This window comes from Pseudophryne corroboree, chromosome 1 (assembly GCF_028390025.1).
Source record: "Pseudophryne corroboree isolate aPseCor3 chromosome 1, aPseCor3.hap2, whole genome shotgun sequence".
NCBI lineage: Eukaryota > Metazoa > Chordata > Amphibia > Anura > Myobatrachidae > Pseudophryne > Pseudophryne corroboree.
Window position 1 is genome coordinate 343860564 of NC_086444.1, and position 20603 is coordinate 343881166.

A 20603-nucleotide genomic window follows, 5' to 3' on the forward strand; every position below is an offset into this window, starting at 1 on the left:
AATAAAGGAAACATCTTCATACAGTGAAAGTGATACTTATTTGATTATTATGAAATTTTATTCATTCTTTAAAATACATGGGGGTACAAAATGAAAAGATGGAAGGAAGGAAAACATATGGGAGGGTACAGGTATGACTGAGATATATCATTAAGAACAAAGAAGCGCCATTGGCTAAAACAAGAAAGAATATAGCAGGCAATGCTAGTGGACAGGGGAGATTGACCGCATTAATGGCTTAGGGCAAGGGGACCCTTGTAGAAAATTCTGAAAAAATGACCACTTTATCAGAGAGAATTTAGCAGAAGAAGAATAGGAACAGTTCAAAGTTCCCATAAAAATATGATGGAGGCTTATCCTATTTCAAGGATTGGGCAATAGCTACCTAAAAGGTACTGTATCTGTGATGTACTGGGACATATTCAGTAAAGATATATATAAGGGCCATGGTACTATTAAGGAGTTGGAGTCAGCTCTTTCAGCTACAAGCACGGGGGAGAAGCCCAGGACCCGATGGATTCCCAATAAGTTATTATAAAACCTTTCGTATCTCTCTTATGCCTCTTTTTCTGAAAGCATGTAATGCGATTTCTGATGATGTGTCTTTTTCACCCCAGAGCCTTGAAGCACATATCTCGATAATCCCTAAGAATGGTAAGGACCCAGCTCAGTGCTCGAGCTACAGGCCAATTTCTCTCCTGAACACTGACTTAAAGCTTTTCACCAAGCTACTTGCCAATTGCCTGGTTTGGTGCATGGAGACCAGGTGGGTTTTGTCACTGGCAGAGAAGCCAAAGATAATACAACCAAAATAATTGATTTTATCCATCTCTCCAGACTTGGCAGATCCCATGTGGTCCTCCTATCCACCGACGCAGAGAAGGCATTAGACAAAATTGATTGGCACTTCAAGGAGGTCTTTGCACCTGGGCTTGGGTCAAAACTGTCTTCGATGTATTCTCGCTTTATACTATGCTCCCTCTGCTTGAGTTCATATCAATGGGGCTATTTCAGATGCTTTTCCCATTTGGAATGGCACCCGCCATTCTGTTCTCTGTCAAATGATAACATCTGTCTGTTATCTCCAATATGAAAAGGCTGGGTAGGCACTGGCTAATAACAGGGTTGGATTTACACCAATGTACAGTGTATGAACTTGATGGTTCTGTGGGCATTTTGCAAAGGTGCAATGGATGGTATTTGATATGCCGGCAGTTGTGTCCACGACCTCCCTGGAGGGAGAATAAATAGCCGTGCCGCAGTGTGGCAAGCGCAGCGAGCCTGCAAGGGGCTCTTTTGCGCTCTGCTCGCAGGTTCGGTCTGCACTGAGGGCACTATGGCCCGGTAGCGGGCACTCTGTGCCAAGACCCCTGGCAAAGGAAGCCAGAGCAGCGCAGCAGCCCCCTCTGACCCTGGCAGCGGTCATGTGACCGGGGAGCCAGAGGTCAGCGCTGCACCGGGAGCTGTCAGGGGCTAGTTGGATATCCCCCTTAGACATTTTGAATACTGAAAGGAATATTCACTAGGTTCCATGAACAAATTCAGGTCTCATTCCCATTTTAAGTAAGAAGGAGTCTTGTCGGGTTAGTTTGAGTACAACAGTAGAAAATACCAAAAGTATATGCCACCTTTACCTTTAGCCAAAAATAAACTAAAGCGGTGTTGAGCAGGAATAATACCAAGGGACCCAGGGCCTAATTCAGCATGGGTTGTAGATGTGTGAAAAATCGCACATCTACAACCAATTACACTGACACATGCGGGGGGACGCCCAGCACAGGGCAAGTCCACCCTCCATGCTGGGTCCAGACCTTCCCTCCTACGAACATGTGAGCGCATAGCACAATGACGATACTCTCACATGTTTAGGGTTGCCCTCTTTTGGGTCACATCGGCTGCGCATGACGGCATGCAGCCACCATGGCCTGAGACACAGCTGCTTGTCCGGACCCCCCCCCCCCCCAACTCCGCCTACAAGACACCAAGGCAACTGACTATGACTTATGTAAGGTATGTTCCTGCGCACTCTGGATGCTGCCTTTAGTGGGATCCTACCCTAGTGTGTCACCACACACACCTGGGAAAACTTACAAAAACAAACAGTGGGATAGGAACCCGCTGGTGGCGCAAACACTGTGCGGTTACCGTGATGAGTTGCCGCAATGGTCAAATGTCCATGAGAGAACGTTGGGAAAGTCCAGAAACTTCTTATAAGTGGTTCTCATATAGATCCAAGTCCATAAGGTAATATGTAAAAAAACACAAGTGGTATACAGAGATTCAATTGAGATCCCAGAGTCAATGGATAATAAGGAGGTGACTTCTTCCAGGATTCCTTATTCTGTAGTGACTTTAGGGGTGTGTTTCTATCTGTAAAGGTTCACCCTGGTGTTGAGGGAAAAGGAGGCTCCTCACATGTGTGCTTACTTTAAAGTACCCCAGAAAAAACATATAAAGGTTTCTTTAAAGCCTCTGAAAGTGAAGTCTCTTCCACCCGGTACCAGTGTATCACGGATAATCTCGTGCAATCTTTATAGAAACAAATGCTCGCATTCGTGCTTTCTTTGAAAGACGCCGTTCTTCCATATAACGGTTTCTTTTTCAGTAGGCCATCCTTCCGTCTTCATACACTTCCTGGCTTCGTATTAGGCTCGGTATTAAGCATAAACACGAAGGGATGTGTGAAGATTCATATAAATTTATTGTAAAATTACTTAAAAAGCCAATTTTGGTAACTGCCTGTCAATCAGGTATGAAATGTATGAAACGTCGAGCGCACGCAGTGTTAGGTCTGAGAGATCTGCGTGAGCTTAATAACTGTTCTAGAATTAAAAGAAAGTCAGACAGATAGTGTACAGCATATGTACTGCACCTCTCCAAAATATCCAAAATATGTCTAGGGAGTATTTCTGGCTTAATGTCTATAATTATAAATAAAAATATGCTTGTTTCAACACATCCGGGGCTAAATTTGTGGAGAATTAATATGCATCTTCTAAAGCAAGAAATAGTAACTGAAAAACAGATTGTGCTGGATGTCATTTCTTAATTGACTTGCACTAGTATTTAAATCTATATTTCTTAAGTTATTCCGATAATGTAGTGCCAATTTCTGACTGTTATTTTTTTTTTAATCAGCCAATTCTTTTTAATTTATTATGCTGCATTCAGGAGTAAAGACAAGCTATTTCCTGTCTATAGGCCAGGGACACCACTCTATAAGGAACATGTTCTTTAAAGGTGAGGCTTTGCCCCAAGCTCTACAATCCATTTTAGTGCCATTAAAAATAATTCTATTAATGCTGCAGCTTAATTATTACCAACCTTGAATTATATTTCTTTTTCATTAACATTAAGAAAATAATAAGAGATTTATAGCAGACAAGTTTGAAATATTTTGAGGAGAATGAATACGATTTAACAATCAAAGTAAATGACAAGTTAAGAAAAATATGAAATTGAAAAGAAAAATGAATTTTTGATATGCGCCAGAAAATAACAAATTAAATTAATATTACATTAATATTATATTAGTGATTTACAGAGATCATTTATATAAAAAAGGTGATATCTGGTGCTTAATGGCAAAACAATGTGCTGAATTAAATCTGTGCTATTCAAAGGGGATTGATATGACCTTACTATATGGTGAATGACTATTCCAATGTTCTGCTTGGATCTTTATACGCAAACTAGGAAAATCTACCAATCCCCCCATTTAAGGTCCATACACACTGGGCATTTTTGCCCAACGTGCATGAACAGCGATGATCGCTGACATCGCTGGGCTGAAAAGCGCTCAGTGCATACACACTGAGCGCTTTTCCCCCCTGCCCAGCGATGTCAGCGGGGGTGAGCAGCTTTCCATAGCAGGACGCTATGGAAAGCCGCTCACCCCGCCGTTCATCTACTAGTAATGGCCCTCATTCCGAGTTGTTCGCTCGCTAGCTGCTTTTAGCAGCCGTGAAAACGCTAAGCCGCCGCCCTCTGGGAGTGTATCTTAGCTTAGCAGAAGTGCGAACGAAAGGATCGCAGCGCTGCTACAAAAAAAAATTGTGCAGTTTCGGAGTAGCTGCAGACCTACTCCTACTTTGCGATCACTTCAGACTATTTAGTTCCTGTTTTGACGTCACAAACACGCCCTGCGTTCGGCCAGCCACGCCTACGTTTTTTCCAGCCACTCCTGCGTTTTTATCTGGCATGCCTGCTTTTATTCACACACTCCCCGAAAACGGTCAGTTACCACCCAGAAACACCCACTTCCTGTCAATCACTCTGCGGCCAGCAGTGCGACTGAAAAGCGTCGCTAGAGCTTCTGTAAAACTACATTGGCTTTCATGAAAGTACGTCGCGCGTGCGCAGTGCGCACCATAAGCATGCGCAGAAGTGCAGATTTTTAGCCTGATCGCTGCGCTGTGAACAACGGCAGCTAGCGATCAACTCGGAATGAGGGCCAATACCAGTAGATGAACGGCGGCTGCCAGCGATGAAGCAGGAGCGCACATCAGCGCTCACCGCTCATCGGTCATCGCTTGCTCATACACACTGGGCGGCTTTGAGCTGAAAGCAGCTCAAAACACCAAAAGTGAGCTTCTTTCAGCTCAGAATCGCTCAGTGTGTATGGGCCTTTACAGTTCCAGTAAAATGGAAATTTCAAAGACAGATGAGGGCACATAAACAAACTGAATTTCAATGATTAAAGCTTTATTAGTTCTTTTTAAAATACTATGATTAAAAAGTGAAATATTCAAAATGATAATGGAAGAAAAATTATTGTTTTAAAATATTGAAAAAAATATGCAAAATCATTTTGCCATGCCCGAAAATTGGCGGACGCTCACATATCTATACCTGCGTGAATCTGACACTTGTGCCTGCTTATGCTTGAAGAGGAAAGGCATGGAAATCTGTTAACTTAGTGTTATATTTAAAGAATAGAGAATTGAACCTCTGCTTAGAAAATGATGGCTTAATGTACGTCAAGTACAGCTCATGCTTAAGTGTGCCTTTTCTTAGCGTACACAACAGTCACTATGCATTCAACTCCATATTCAAGTGTGTTTTTTAGATTTTGATTAATAGAAAAAATATATATTCTTTGCCTGATCTATATTGGAGCTACCTGTCCTGTGGCATACCACTTAAAGGAGACCTATAGGTGAAGGTGAAATCGGCTTTAATACTTTAGCAATACAGGTTGAGTATCCCATATCCAAATATTCCGAAATACGGAATTTTTTAAGTGAGAGTGAGATAGTGAAACCTTTGTTTTCTGATGGCTCAATGTACACACACTTTGTTTACTGCACAAAGTTATTAAAAATATTGGCTAAAATGGCACTCAGGCTGTGTGTATAAGGTGTATATAAAACATAAATGCATTCTGTGCTTAGTCTTAGGTCCCATCACCATGATATCTCATTATGGTATGCAATTATTCCAAAATACGGAAAAATCCCATATCCAAAATACCTCTGGTCCCAAGCATTTTGGATAAGGGATACTCAACCTGTATTAATAAAGTATACAGAGAACACTATATATTGGGGGTAATTCCAAGTTGACCGCAGCAGGAATTTTGTTAGCAGTTGGGCAAAACCATGTGCACTGCAGGGGAGGAAGATATAACATGTGCAGAAAGAGTTAGATTTGGGTGGGTTATTTTGTTTCTGTGCAGGGTAAATACTGGCTGCTTTATTTTTACACTGCAAATTAGATTGCAGATTGAACACATCACACCCAAATCTAACTCTCTCTGCACATGTTAAATCTGCCTCCCCTGCAGTGCACATGGTTTTGCCCAACTGCTAACAAAATTCCTGCTGCGATCAACTTGGATTTACCCCCATTATTTCTTGTCCTTTCAGAAACACTTATACACAGGACTATTGTTTGGCTTTAGTATTTTATAAGTCATTAATAATTAGGGTATTACTTGCATATAGAAAAACAGTAGGAATCACTTTTACTCTGCCTAGCTAGCTGTACTATAGATTGAGATAGATACAGTAAGCAAATAATTCCAGATTCATCCAAATACTGTATAACAGAATTAATAATGTTCCTTGGAGAATCAGGCCAACCAAAGTGCATGTAATGAATCCATTAACAAGGATCAACAAATGTCACATGCCTATAGCCTTATAGCAGAAAATGCAATCAGAGCAAGTGCATGCAGATGGAGTGAATACTTTAAATATGCTAGTTATTAGCAATGACCATATAATGTAGGTCTAATGAAAACGTTAGCGTATATGATAAAACTATAAACTGTCTCATATGTGCATATATGACTATATGTGGCTAAAGTTTGCAAAATATACAAATATTACACTTCAAGTTATCACTGTAAACCAAATATAATCAACATACAAAATGTATCAAATCTCTGCTCACAAAGTTCAACTGATCCGGTGATGGACAGACTCCGTATCATAAATATAGTATGACCAGCTGTTATGTAACACACCATATGTATAAGAACAAAGAACTGTAGATTTCAGATCAGGTATCCGTACAGATCAATAAACAGAGAGGATCATGTGCTGTACATTTATTGTATAACCATATATACAGTGAAAACTTTTTATCTTTTAAATAAAATGGAATAAATTAATGTATTATTTGCCTCCTTATGTAGTTAAACCCTTTACTTAAAGCCCTTCTGTTAGGCTGGGTACACACTTGCCAATGGCACATTAGATGTGACATCGTGCAAGATTCACCCCCACCCCGCAAACAATATCGTTCATACACACTGAACATTATAGTGCTTCTTGTCAGTGACGGCATGCACCCAAATCCAGGTGCATGGCGTTCTGTACAATGGGGGTCATTCCGACCCATTCACACGCAGCGGTTCTTCGTTGCGGTGCAAATGGGTTGGAAATGAGCATGCGCGGCGGATGCATTGCGCAAGCATGTTGTTGCCTGGCGTCGTTCGTAGCCGGGCAACGCCGCCACCAGCGACAAATGTGACCGCAGCGGCAATTGCAAGAAGATAGACAGGTGGGAGGCGTTCCGGGGCGGATACTCACTCTTTTCCAGGCATGGTGAGTCCAACGCAGGCATGTCGGGGCGTTTGGAGGGCGGATGTCTGACGTCAGGACCGGGACCTTCATCGCTGGATCCGTCGCACAGGTTAAGTAACTCTTACCCTGGTTTTGTTTTGCAGGAAACTTTTTTAGCATAGCAGCCCTGCTGTGCTAAAATACACTCCCCATAGGCGGAGATTAGTTTATCGCACCATCAGCAAAAAGTTGCTTGGTGCGATCAACTCGGAATGAGAGCCAATATCTTTAGATTTCAAGGTGAAAACTAAAAATATTGTACAGATGGAGCCACGCTCATTGAGGGTGGCTACATTGCAGGCTGGGTCGAGCGACGTGCCTAGACGCGCCTCAGCCCGCCAAGCGCACACAGACGCTCCTATTCACTTTGAATGGGGCGCGTGCGTCTAGGAACAGACGGAGGCACGATTAGCTGTCATTGTTAATGACCAGTGTCTGTACATTGTTAATGACCAGTGGGAGCGTGCATCGTTAACGATATAGTGAATACACACTGGACGATGTAAACGATATCTCGTCCAATCCGCTGGATCGAACAATATATCGGGTGCATATCATCAAGGGTATGCGGTCAGCATACCGATGGATGGGATCCCGGCTGTCACAATACCGACGCGGGATCCCACCAGGTGAGGTCGGTGACTCCCCTTCTGTCCACGACACCCATAGAGGAAGAATAGAACCTGAATAGAGCCTGAAAGGGGTTTCGTTGCGCTCGCCACCCTGCCAGCAATCTAATGACCGGGATCCCGATATCAGTATAATGACTGTCGGGATCCCTGTCGCCGGGATCACATACTGATCCCTCTACAAGTGTGTACCCAGCCTTAGCTCTGCCGTCCTGTACTGACAGTCCTACTTGCAATGCAGTGCATATAGACTAAAGGACAGATAAACCATGATATGGGTCTGTAACTGAGAAGATATGCCCCCAGTGGGGTGAACCAAAGCCCTAGTCCATAGAAATGACTGGCATGTGCCTTAACCTTAAGATACCTGCATATAAATGCAGTATGGTGCTGACAGGCAGAATCGGCAGATATATGCTTAGTTCCAGATGCCAGAATTGCAGGTGAGGATGACTGCTGCTACTCTGGGGAAATAGATTCATGTATCTTAAGATAGTTGCCACTTTGCATATGCATGAAATTGTGGCTTTTTAATAAACGCAAAGTGTGCCTGTGATTTTGGGAGCAGTTGTGACCAGCTCTACTAGGTACACATAAGCATTACCTGATTTAACCAGTGGTGCATGCAGGCAGGGACGGATTACGGCTTGTTGGGGCCCAAGGACAACGAAGTTGTGGGTGTCCCCACTAATAAAGTTGCTGCCAAATAGCCCCCCCTCCCTCCTGGTGCGTGATGTGACTGCACAGTGCGGTCTCCATACTTACAGAAGAGGTGTCCATCCGTGTCTCACGCAGGGTCAACGAGGCCACTACAGTGGCTGCATGGCTGCACAAGGACAGGTGAAAGAAGCAGCAGCAGCACAGGTAAAGGATGGGAGTTGATGACAGAGCCCATGATCAGGGAGCGGTAGAAAGAGCACAACGGACCTTTGCGGCGGTTGCGGGCAGCTCTGGGTCACTGTCTCGCAGGATTTCACTATCCTGCGAGATAGTATATGGAGTAGCTTCTCAGCGGCCGCTGTTATGGAGCAGCTGAGCTGCCAAGGAGAATGAAGAGTGCACACTGCACCATTTTAAATAGCAGTGTGTGAGTGCCCTTAATGTGTGGTGGTCCCGGGACAAACACCTCTGTCGCCCCTCTTATAAGCCAGCCATGCATGCAGGAGGGGTTTTAGAACCTAGAACCACCCCCCTCCGACAGATAATTGTTTTACACAGTGACCATGATATGAGCCTTGCGATTTGTGTGTCAATGGGTAGGGGGGTGGGGCTAAATATGATACAATTTCATTAGAATTGCATCGTTTTGTCCCTGCCCCCTCAAGATAGACCTGTGAATCACAACATTTTACAGTAAGTGGGCAGGGCCAGCTGCCTCCTTATTTGTACCAAGGATTAGCACACATAAGGAGTGCACAATAGGGGGTCACTGAGAGCGGCTTGTTTAGTGGCCAACAGGCATTCCAATATTGCAGCTGTAGAGTTCATCCACTGCACTGCCCCAGCAGCCAGCTCTCACTAACTATATGAGAAGAGCTCTTCCAATTGGAGCTCAGCGCACAATGCTCCAATGCTCTGACAGGACACATGAGCCAAGAAGGATAATAGTATAGTAAAAGGGATACAGAAGGATAAAGGAGGGAAAGGTCCAGTGTAGAGAATGAGGAAAAAGAAGGAAGAGAAAACTGAGGGATAGAAAAGAAGGAGGAGGACAGAGAAAAGTGAAGCAGGCAGAAGGAAGAGATGGAAAACGTATCCATTGTATGGAAGGACAGAGGTGCAGTGGCAGCATGTTACTTGGTTTCGTCCCTATCTACAAACTGCTCCTGCAGGGATAAATGAGGGAAAGGTCCAGTGTAGAGAATGAGGGAAAAAAAGGAAGAGAAAACTGAAGGATAGAAAAGATGGAGGAGGAGGACAGAGGAAAGTGAAGCAGACAGAAAGAAGAGATGGAAAAGAGGGGAGAGGGCTTTCTGTACCCATACTGAGACTAGGCCTAAATGAGCACTATTCTTGGTGTGAATGAAGAACCCTACAAACGTATCCATTGTATGGAAGGACAGAGGTGCAGTGGCAGCATGTTACTTGGTTTCGTCCCCATCTGCAAACTGCTCCTGCAGGGTAAGTGTTTGTGTCATGTATGTGTGATATTCAGCATTGTCTTACACTGTAAGTCACTGTTTTCTTGTTCTGATCATTTATTTATGTTAGGTGATGCAGAAGCCTTCTGGCACCCATGGCTGTCTTAACAGCAGTGTACAGTAGGCCACTGGACAAAGCAATGCACTGAGGCCCCAACCCATCTTCCAGCATAGGGGTGGGGGCAGATTTGATGTCCCATGGTAGGGGGTGTTCTCTCTTACTCCTTTACTCACAGATGGTGGGAGATGGGGTGGCAGGGAGAAAACAAAACTTTAGAAGAGGACATTTGGCTGAATGAAGGGGCACCGGAACATAACTTCCAGGGAGGGGAAGGAGTGTTTACTATATAGGGGAGGAGTGAATAGTGGAGTGGGCTTAATATTCATCATTTTCAGGTGAGAGGGAGGCATGCTTGACTGCAGATATCGCCAGTTCCTGGAAATAGATTGCTTAGCAATGGGATACAAAACTAGAGTCCCACCTTTCAGGAGATATTGGGGACTTGGAGATGAGAGTTCAGGCGCCAGAGCAATCCACTGATGAAAATATAAAACTGCATACAAGGCGTGTGGAGCTGGAATAAGGACCAGTTGCTGGAATGCTGATATCTCTGGTTGTAGGCATAGAAGAGACAAGCTGCCAGTATTGATTAAAAGGAGAGAGTCCCAGCTTTTGGAGTATGCCTTCAGAAAAATTCAAGGTCAGAGAAAACCCGAGATATCTGGCTGGGAAGAGCAATTAACAGGCTCGAATGAGGACCTCTGCTTTTAAGTTGGATATATCCCTTTCCCCAGTGCTAATTTTCAAAAACCTGGAAAAAGGGGACCCTCAGCTATCAGCCTAGGGCCCTTATACTCCTGGGGCCCTTGGGCAACTGCCCATTGAGCCCATCCGAAAAGACAGTATGCTGGCACCATAAACCCCCCCTAAAAATTCAGCATTTGCTCCAGTTACATATTTTATTACTACATCCTTATTCTTATAGTGACACAAAATATATTAGAGTATTTGTGCAGGGTTTACTTCCATTATATAATTTGCTCAGATTTTCTCCCTCTATTATATTTTATTTAATTCAGTACTGAAACCCATTGTTGCTGTACTTATTGCAAATGTAAGTGTTCAATTATCCAGACAGCAATTTATTGTTTACAAATGCAAAATGCAAACACAAATTGTATATTTTCCAGTCACTTTCACTAGTCAGTCTGTCCATTCCTTATACTTGAAGAAATTATTGTATTACGAAACCTCTATATCCAGTTTATTGTGTTGACTGTAACTTACTTTACAGTAAAAGTGTTAAGGACATTTTTGTACCTCTAGCAACTATTATGACCTTCCCTTAAGCCTAAGTGTCACTGTTTTATATATGTGTCATACACGTAACATTATGGACTAGTACACATTGGCAGTTCAGATGATAACGAAATTTGTGAATCTCTATAGTTCCCTTTATAAAATTGTCATGGAGAGCTTTTTTTTTTTTTGGTTAATGTAGTTTAGCTTTGAAAATAATGCCTTTTATGTTTGTTGACATTTCAGGATTTAATGATTATGCATAACGAGATGTCAAGTACTTAGTCAGAATTATTTTCCAAAGCTCTACCCATTTTATATGCCAGTACTAAAAAAGCCTACTATTAGACACCCTACAAGACACCCTATATGTACAGTGGTTTTCTATAGCTCTATGTCACTGTAGATGGCTGAAGTAGTTGGGGTGAGTCTGTGGTCAGATTTAGGAAATTTAGATGAAGCTAAGCAAATCAAAGTGAATAGTAATTCGCAGGCAGAACACAAAACAGGTATTCAGTGTTTTTTTCAAATTTGGGGTTGAAAATCATCTGAATAACAGTGAAAATAATTTCTGGTTCTTCATACAACCCTTACCCTACTTAAGAGTTAAGAAAAATAAGGCTCAAACTTAAAGAATATCATCGACTGGCTGGCACGCTGTTACCAAATACTGCTGTTAAAGGGCCCCATACACTTATCCGACCGCATGTCGGAGGCGATCGCAGGCGATCACCCCGGCAGCCTCCTGGGAGGCAGGATTGGCAAAGATACATCATATGCTGCCCTTTTGCATCCGATGTATCCTGGGAGATTCCAGCCATGCCCCCAGTTCGGACTTGATTGAATGTGCAGCACATTGAATCTGGAGGATCCAATCCGATGCTCACGGGAACGCGCATCGGATCAGATCGGACCGGAGACACCTCAAAAATGCCAGATTTCACCCAATATATCGGGCCGAATGCCCGAATTGGGCTGAAATCAGTCATAATCGCTCTAGTGTATGGGGCCCTTAAGATTTACGGGTTGATGTTTCAAGCAGTGAAAAGAGTGGGGAGTGGACCAGTGGAGAAATTGCCTATAGCAACCAATCAACTTTTACCCAGTGTCAGACTGGTACATGAAGAGCCCACCCAGGAATATAGTGGTAGGGGCCCAGGCAATAGGGGTGTGGCCAGATAGCAAAGGGGGTGCGGCCATCAACCACAGAGAGACGTGACTAGCCATTAAAGAGAACATGCAAATAACAGGTCTATTTACTAAGCCTTGAACGGAAGTAAAGTGGACGGAGATAAAGTACCAGCCAGTCAACTCCTAACTGCCATGTTACACGCTGTGTTTGAAAAATTACAGAAGCTGGTTGGCTGATACTTTATCTCCGTACAAAGCTTAGTAAATAGACCCTAATAAATCCCATTATTCAATAATTGCTCCACTTGAATTCCTTAATTGGCTACAACAGAAATATGTTGATGACCATCCTTGGTCTCAAGAGTAGCGGGTAAGACTAAGGGCCTAATTCAGACCTGATCGCAGCAGCAAAATCATTCTCTAATGGGCAAAACCATGTGCAGTGCAGATAAAACATGTGCAGAGAGAGTTAGATTTGGGTGGGTTATTTTGTTTCTGTGCAGGGTAAATACTGGCTGCTTTATTTTTACACTGCAATTTAGATTTCAGTTTAAACACACCCCACCTAATTCTAACTCTCCATGCACGTGTTATATCTGCCCCACCTGCACTGTACATGGTTTTGCCCATTAGAAAAAAAGTTTGCTGCTGTGATCAGGCCTGAATTAGGCCCTAAATTCGGAGCAGGAGAAGATTTCACAAGATGACCTAACCTGACTCCTCCATTACAGGTTAGGACTTGAGCACAGGTTTTAGTGTCTGACTGACACTAATACCCCTTTCTCACCGCAAAAATAACCCGTATCAACCCGGTCGACATGGGTCGCTGTGCGGTGTGAAAGGGCCCATGGCAAAATCCCGGGTTGCCTTACCTGGTAATTCAACCCAGATTATAAAAAGGGTTTTTCTCAGGTAATTACTGGGTCAGGCGCAGTGTGATCAGGTTAACCGGGTCCATGCAACCGGTACCCATTCACAGCATAGGGAGAGGCGGCGCGGAGATGATATCATCTCCAGCACCGCCTCTGCACCCACCACTGATGATGACGCAGTCCCCGCCACCGGATGGCAATCCGATCCAGCATATTGCCAGGTTGGGATTGCAGTGTTTAGGGTCCAATGCCGGGTCCCAACCGGGAAGGATCCATTTCCAATTCCCGGGTGGGACCGAGCACTGTGATCTGAAAGCGGTATAAGTATGTTAATATTGATGCCGTAGCACATTGATTAGAAATAGCTTCACATGTTTACAAAAACTTAATGTGAATATGGTAGATACACTAATGGAAAACAACCTCTGTAATGTTGTCATCTATCTTAATAAAATGAACCAAAATAATATGAATCTGAATACTGTACATATATATTTCTATTTCTATAATAATAATTTTTGACATTAGAGCTTACTGTATCTATTATGGACTGTAACATTATAAATTCACCACAACTGATACACATCTTAACCAGTTTTATCAAGCAACACTTCAAAGTGAATGATATGATTTAGGTGACTGTTTTTGTTCTTCTTAAGTACAGCTAACAAATAGATCAGTTATAATGTAAAACGAATGATTGCATAAACAAATACATACTGTATAAATAATAATAATAATAATAATAATAATAATAATAATAACAACTATAATAAATATGATTATTATTATATGAGCAAAGTACATTTCCCATATTACTTCTGCACAACACTATAATCAATATAATTAACAAGATTCGCAACCCTCTTGTGACTTTAACACATTGACTTATATGTGCTTTTGTGCAATGTTTACAAAATGCCTTGTTTTTTCTTTGTAATTCATTTACTTTGCTTTAAATAATATATTCATCCAATTAGACAGATTTTTCTATTCCGTTAGCCTGGTATATGATACAAAAATGGCCTCTGTTTGCAACGTTGCTGAATGTAGTGGGCACAGCAGACATGGGTCACATCCCAGAGTAATGAAAACAAACATCAGTACCTAATATTATAAATGTATTTCTGATAAGCACAGAGGGAAGCTAGCTAGCTTGCAAAAGGCATGTATAACCCAATAAATTAAAGTCACCTGAAGGTAGAAAACTAATTTAGGGGGACATTTACGAAGCAGTGATAAGAGCGGAGAAGTGAGCCAGTGGAGAAGATGCCCCATCAACCAATCAGCAGCTCTGTATCATTTTATAGTATGCAAATTATAGATGTTACTTCAGTGCTGATTGGTTGCCATGGGCAACTTCTCCACTGGCTTACTTCTCCGCTCTTATCACTGTTTAGTAAATATTCCCCTTAGTTTGCTAAAGCATTGCATTTTAGATTGTCACTGAAATGATCACTGATTTCTAATATACTTATAATCCACAGTATAAAAAACGTTACCACCTATATCGTACAGGGAAGCTTTTAGTATGCATGCTCATAAAAATCTCAGGTACACATAATGACAGATACTTACATTACACATAAAACATACCTACCAACATGACCCTCTCCAGGAGGGACAAAATGCTCTGCTTATGGACTTTTCTCTTAATTTATGATTGCCAGCAACCGTTTTGAACAGGTTAATGGATAAGAAAGGTGTTTCAGCACAGGTGATGGCAATCATACATTAAGAGAAAAGTCCAGGAGCAGAGCATTGTGTCCCTCCTGGAGAGGGTCATGTTGGGAGGTACTTTATGCATAAAAGTAGGAGGGGGTATGACTTTTTTATTAGGTTTAATCAACCACAGTTCAGGGGATTATGTAATATGATGAGTCACACAAAGAGACTGAAACCAAGCTGAGCCATATCTAATTTACTGAATACTCAGATGACTGTTAGGAAGTCTGAAGCTAAGTACACACTATACAATCATTGGGCTGATCTATCAATAATTAGGACATCGGCCAGATTTATCGTATAGTATGTTGGAACAATTATTTTGCCGATAAATCAGGAAAATCATGCCCAAAAACACTACCGATTGATTTTCCAATCTGTTGTTCCAAAGCAAAATTCTCGCCCACAATCTCCCGGTAATTCTCCCATAATTCCACATAGAGGAGGGCCAAGCAAGTATAACGATTATGGAGGGGGGAGATGTTAAATCAAGAGTTTTATTTTTGTTATATTTTCACTGCCACAAAAGTTGATTCCTGATGTATAATATCCAACATTCTTTACCAGCAGAATATATTTTGACTAGATTTCCTTCAGGGGAACTACCCATTAATACCCCTTTCAGAAAGAAAGTGAAATTACCGGGTGAAGCAGTTCCACCGGTAATTTCATGAAACACGCGGGTCCTTTTTCTGTGTGAAAGGGTCAACCCGTGTTGTAATTCCCGGGACTTCAACCCAGGAATTTACCAGGGTCGGAGACACGGGACTTATGACACGGGTTGACCCTTTCACACAGACAAAATATTCGTGCTGATCTGCAAATTACCGGGTTGAAATTTTCGACCCGGTAATTTGCATGTCTGTCTGAAAGGGGGGTTCAGGCAGGTCCCGGCAAAATGACCCGGCACTGAAATACTGGGTTATTGCCGGGACTTTCAGACTTTTCTGTCTGAAAAGGGTATAATAGAGCAACTGCAGTCTCTATGGCTAAATGCATACGTTCCAACATGACCCCCTCCAGGAGGGACAAAATACTCTGCTTCTGGACTTTTAACGTATAATTGCCAGCACCTGTTTTGAACAGGTTAATGGATAATAAAGGTGTTTCAGCACAGGTGACGGCAATCATAAATTAAGAGGGGAGTCCAGGAGCAGAGCATTCTGTCCCTACTGGAGAGGGTCATGTTGGGAGGTATGCTAAATGTAAGTGACAGCGTAAGTATGTTTTTCTCATACCTCTCATTATCAGTTAGTCACATAGTTCATCTGTCTATAAGCATAGGAGAAAGACCAATCTACCATTTAGCAAATCGACAGACTCTCCACTACTATAAATCTGTGTAGTGTTAAGCTGCTTGCAGTGAGTTATATATTAAAATCGGAATCATTCCACTGTGTTCAGTCATTATGCCCATATTTTACCAAGAACAATGCTTATACTTAGAGAGGAGATCTCAAAAATGACACTGAGATAATGCTGAAGTCTGCTGAGCACTTACTCTCATGCCAAGCTCAATATTCTCCCCTCCATACACCTCCATTCCAGGATCGAGCAGCCCAATGTCTCCAAAATATGCTCTGTCCACCACAAAGGAGCAGCCAATCATTGCCGGAGTTCTGTGGGAAGAAACACAGCACACCATTGCTGAATTACATGATTGCATAATAATAAAAATTATAAAGTCTTTGCAAGGAAACAAACAGCTCAAATCGCACTTCTAAAGTTGGATTCTGTTCCTGTACCCAATTTTGTGCATATTTAATTCAGAACAAATGTTTAATATTGCAATATAAATAAAATGGACATAATTATATGACAGCAAAAGTTTTATCTGTTACATAAATGTATATTTACGCATTGTCAGAAGCGTATCATTTTACTGACAAACACTGAATTTATGCTGGACAGTTGAATAGAGCATTCAGTGTTTCCTCCTTGTACACCAGTAGAAAAAGTATTAGAGCATTATGCAGAACAGTGCCGCAGTAAATCATCTGCTATCCTTTTTCAAGGTCACAGTCAGTTTGCAGGACTGTACGCTGCATTATAGAACTAAAGGAGGCAGATGTGTTTTATATCTGACTTCCTGTAAGCATTTGTTTCACACATCCTCAGTATGAGCTGTGAATTTCTGATGAGCAAAGGGCACTGATATAATGTGTGTCTGGCCTGCTTGTGGTCCCCTGTCAATTCAGGACTAATTCATCCTAGATCTCTGTTAGTTTTGTAATAAATCATGTTATTTCAACCAGCAGCATGGTAATACTTAGGCCAAAGAATCAAGGTCAAAGTTTAAATATTCAAAGGACTTGGATACAGGTAGAAAATAAAATAATTTGGATGCTAATATAGATTATATTACGTTATTTATATTGCACCTGCATAGTATACAGTGCTTTAGATGCAATATTGAATCACTCACTGTGGTTACTGCAACAGTGGAGTCAACAATCTATGGGGCAGATGTACTAAGCCTTGGAAAGAGAAAAAGTCGAGATAGAAAAGCACCAAGCAATCAGCTCCTGACCGTCGTTTTTCAAACACAGCCTGTAATATGGCAGTTAGGAGCAGATTGGCTGATACTTTATCTCTATACACTTTATCTCTCTATGAAGAGACATGGGGGGTCATTCCGAGTTGATCGTAGCAGCAATTTTGTTAGCAATTGGGCAAAACCATGTGCACTGCAGGGGGGGGCAGATATAACGTGCAGAGAGAGTTAGATTTGGGTGGGTTATATTGTTTCTGTGCAGGGTAAATACTGGCTGCTTTATTTTTATACTGCAAATTAGATTTCAGTTTGAATACACCCCACCCAAATCTAATCTCTCTGCACATGTTATATCTGCCCCCCCCTGCAGTGCACATGGTTTTGCCCAACGTCTAACAAAATTGCTGCTGCGATCAACTCATAATTAGGCCCATAAAGTGGAGGGAGATAAAGTATGTTACAGTTGCATTCACAGTTACTACATATGTGGCCGCTCTCAGTGTACCTCAGAACGAGTCCTGTGAATGGCCACATCGTGATTATGACTAGCACACTGTTACCTGTTCATGGGAGCGTATGCACCATGCAATCCTATGGATCGTGGGTGCGTGTGAAGTGCATTCGCACACCCACAACGGGCACTCAAGTTGTGGCAAATGAGTTGCGCTTTCCACGAATAGAATGTAAAGTGACAGAGGACAGATCTGTACATCTGCCCCTACTGTATATCCCCTACTGCACACACATCTGTGGTTTGCATATTGTCAGAAAACAAGTAATCTAGCAGTGGATTTTTGAACTGTGGGAGGAAACTGGAGTCCAGAGAAAACTCATACAAACATGGGGCGAACATACAAATGCCACACAGTGCCTACAGAAAATCATCACATGCTGTAAAAATCCTTACATTACACCCTGAAACACAAAATAAATTAAATCAAACCTTTTCCAGCTTTATATACACATATCATAATCCTCAACATAGAATTACTAAAATGCCCGGTTTGGATAACTGATCACACCCTTAGGGCAGTGTTTTTCAATCATGGTCCTCAAAGCACTCTAAAGGCCAGTACTGACGATGGAGAGATTTCCCCAGAGATGTTTGCTGAGCGATCTGTCACAGAATGCTCAGCACACATCTCTCATCCCGATCAGCACAGTGCGATGTGTGCTGATCGATTGTGGGTGGGTGGAGGGGCTGCTCATTTCACCCAGCGGTGAAATGAGCGACCTGCTAAATTGTGCCTGCATGCAGGCCAATCTAGCACCGGCGATAGCGACACAAGGGACCGCGCATCGTTATCGCTGTAGGGGATACACATGGAGAGATCCATGCTTAACTTCTAAGCAATCTAGTCAGATTGCTTAGAATTTAAGCACTGATCTCACGTGTGTACCCCCCTTAACGGTGCAGAGTTTCAGAATAAAGGGGCTAATTCAGATCTGATCGCTGCTGTGCATTTTCGCAGAGCGGGTGATCAGGTATGAACTGCGCGTGCGTATGCACCGCAATGCGCAGGCGCGACAGTCCGCAGCAAGGGGGAGCACCGGGAAGCAACGGGATGGTGTGAAAAATCCCATCGCAGCAGCGATCGCAAGAAGATAGACAGGAAGAGGGCATTTATGGGTGGCAACTGACCATTTTCAGGGAGTGTCCGGAAAAATGCAGGAGGGACTAGGAGTTTTGTGGGAGGAATCGTGACGTCAGCTCTGGCCCTGATGATCAAAGTAGCTGAGTAAGTCCTGGGCAGTGCCGAGACTGCACAAACTTCTGTTTGTGCAGCTATCCTACACTTGAGATTGCACACCTGCACAGCGAATTCCCCCTCCCCCTGTAGGCGGCGACTACCTGATCTCAAGGATGCAAAAAACGCACCGTAGCGATCAGGTCTGAATTACGCCCAATGTCTGTCTCACAAACTTTGCACAAAGCTGACCTGTAAGGCAAGTTGGCAAGAAAGTGATCATACACAGTCTCATTTGCTGTTCGGAAAAAAACTCAGAAAAAACATTAGGAAGATTCTAATGCCATGGGCTGTAATAGAGTTCGAGTTTGCCTGACGTGTGGGATGCTGGACATACTCTGACTTTTCTTAAAAAGGGGCAATCATTTACAAGGCATAGTTTTACGTTGTAATTGACTGCCCCTTTAAAAAAACTCGGTCAGTAACCCGCACGTTGACCAAACTCTATTACATCCCACCCCATGTGGCAAAAACGTTGTATGGTCAGATGAGACTGATGAGTTATATGGTCTGGATTAAACTCCAAGCACTATGGCCCTCATTCCGAGTTGTTCACTCGCTAGCTGCTTTTAGCACAGTGCACATGCTAGGCCGCCATCCTCTGGGAGTGTATCTTAGCTTAGCAGAAATGCGAACGAAAGATTAGCAGAATTGCACGTGAAAAATTTCATGCCGTTTCTGAGTAGCTTCAGACCTACTCCTATCTTGCGATGAATGCAGTCTGTTTAGTTCCTGGTTTGACGTCACAAACACGCCCTGCGTTCGGCCAGCCACTCCCCCGTTTCTCCAGGCACTCCTGCGATTTTGCCTGGCACGCCTGCGGTTCTTAGCACACTCCCTGAAAACGCAGAGTTGCCGCCCAGAAACACCCACTTCCTGTCAATCATACTACGATCACTCGAGCAACTGGAAAACGTCGCTTGAGCTTCGGTAAAACTACAAAGTTTTGTGTGAAAGTACTTAGCGCATGCGCGCTGCGTACCATGCGCATGCGCAGAATTGCCATATTTTCACTTGATCGCTACGCTGCGAAAGTCGTCAACGAGCGATCAACACGGAATGACCTGCTATGTTTGGTAAAAACCAAACACACCACCCAAAACACCCCATATCTACCGTGAAGCATGGTGATGGTAAGATTAGGTTGTGGGGTGCAATGAATTGGTCAACATTGAGTGGAAGATTCATGCTGCCAAGTACACCCAAATTCTTGAGGGAAACCTACTAGACAGTTGAAGACAGACAGGTGGTTCACCTTCCATCATGACAATGACCCTAAACATACTGCCAAGAAAACAATGCAGTAGCTGAAGGATAGAAAGGTGAATGACATTGAGTGACCAAGTCAGAGCCTTGACCTAAATCCAAATGAAATCAGTAGATGGATTTGAAGAGAGGGGTCCAAGTACTGCAGTACAATGGAAAGCTGATTCAATGCAAGATCACTGAAACTCTGTTCTTCTAATACAGCAAGGTCTTGCGATAACCCTATG

The 20603-nt window shown here is 42.8% G+C and overlaps 1 protein-coding gene across 2 annotated transcripts in view; it reads right to left on the reverse strand.

Annotated features, from left to right (window-relative positions):
* The window catches only part of GALNT9 (polypeptide N-acetylgalactosaminyltransferase 9), a 384878-nt gene that overhangs the window by 142427 nt on the left and 221848 nt on the right, over positions 1-20603 (reverse strand). For both annotated transcript variants that reach the window (XM_063964678.1, XM_063964679.1), the window contains exon 6: positions 16370-16487. In XM_063964678.1, the coding sequence (XP_063820748.1) occupies positions 16370-16487 (118 nt within the window). The remainder of the gene's footprint in view (positions 1-16369; positions 16488-20603) is intronic.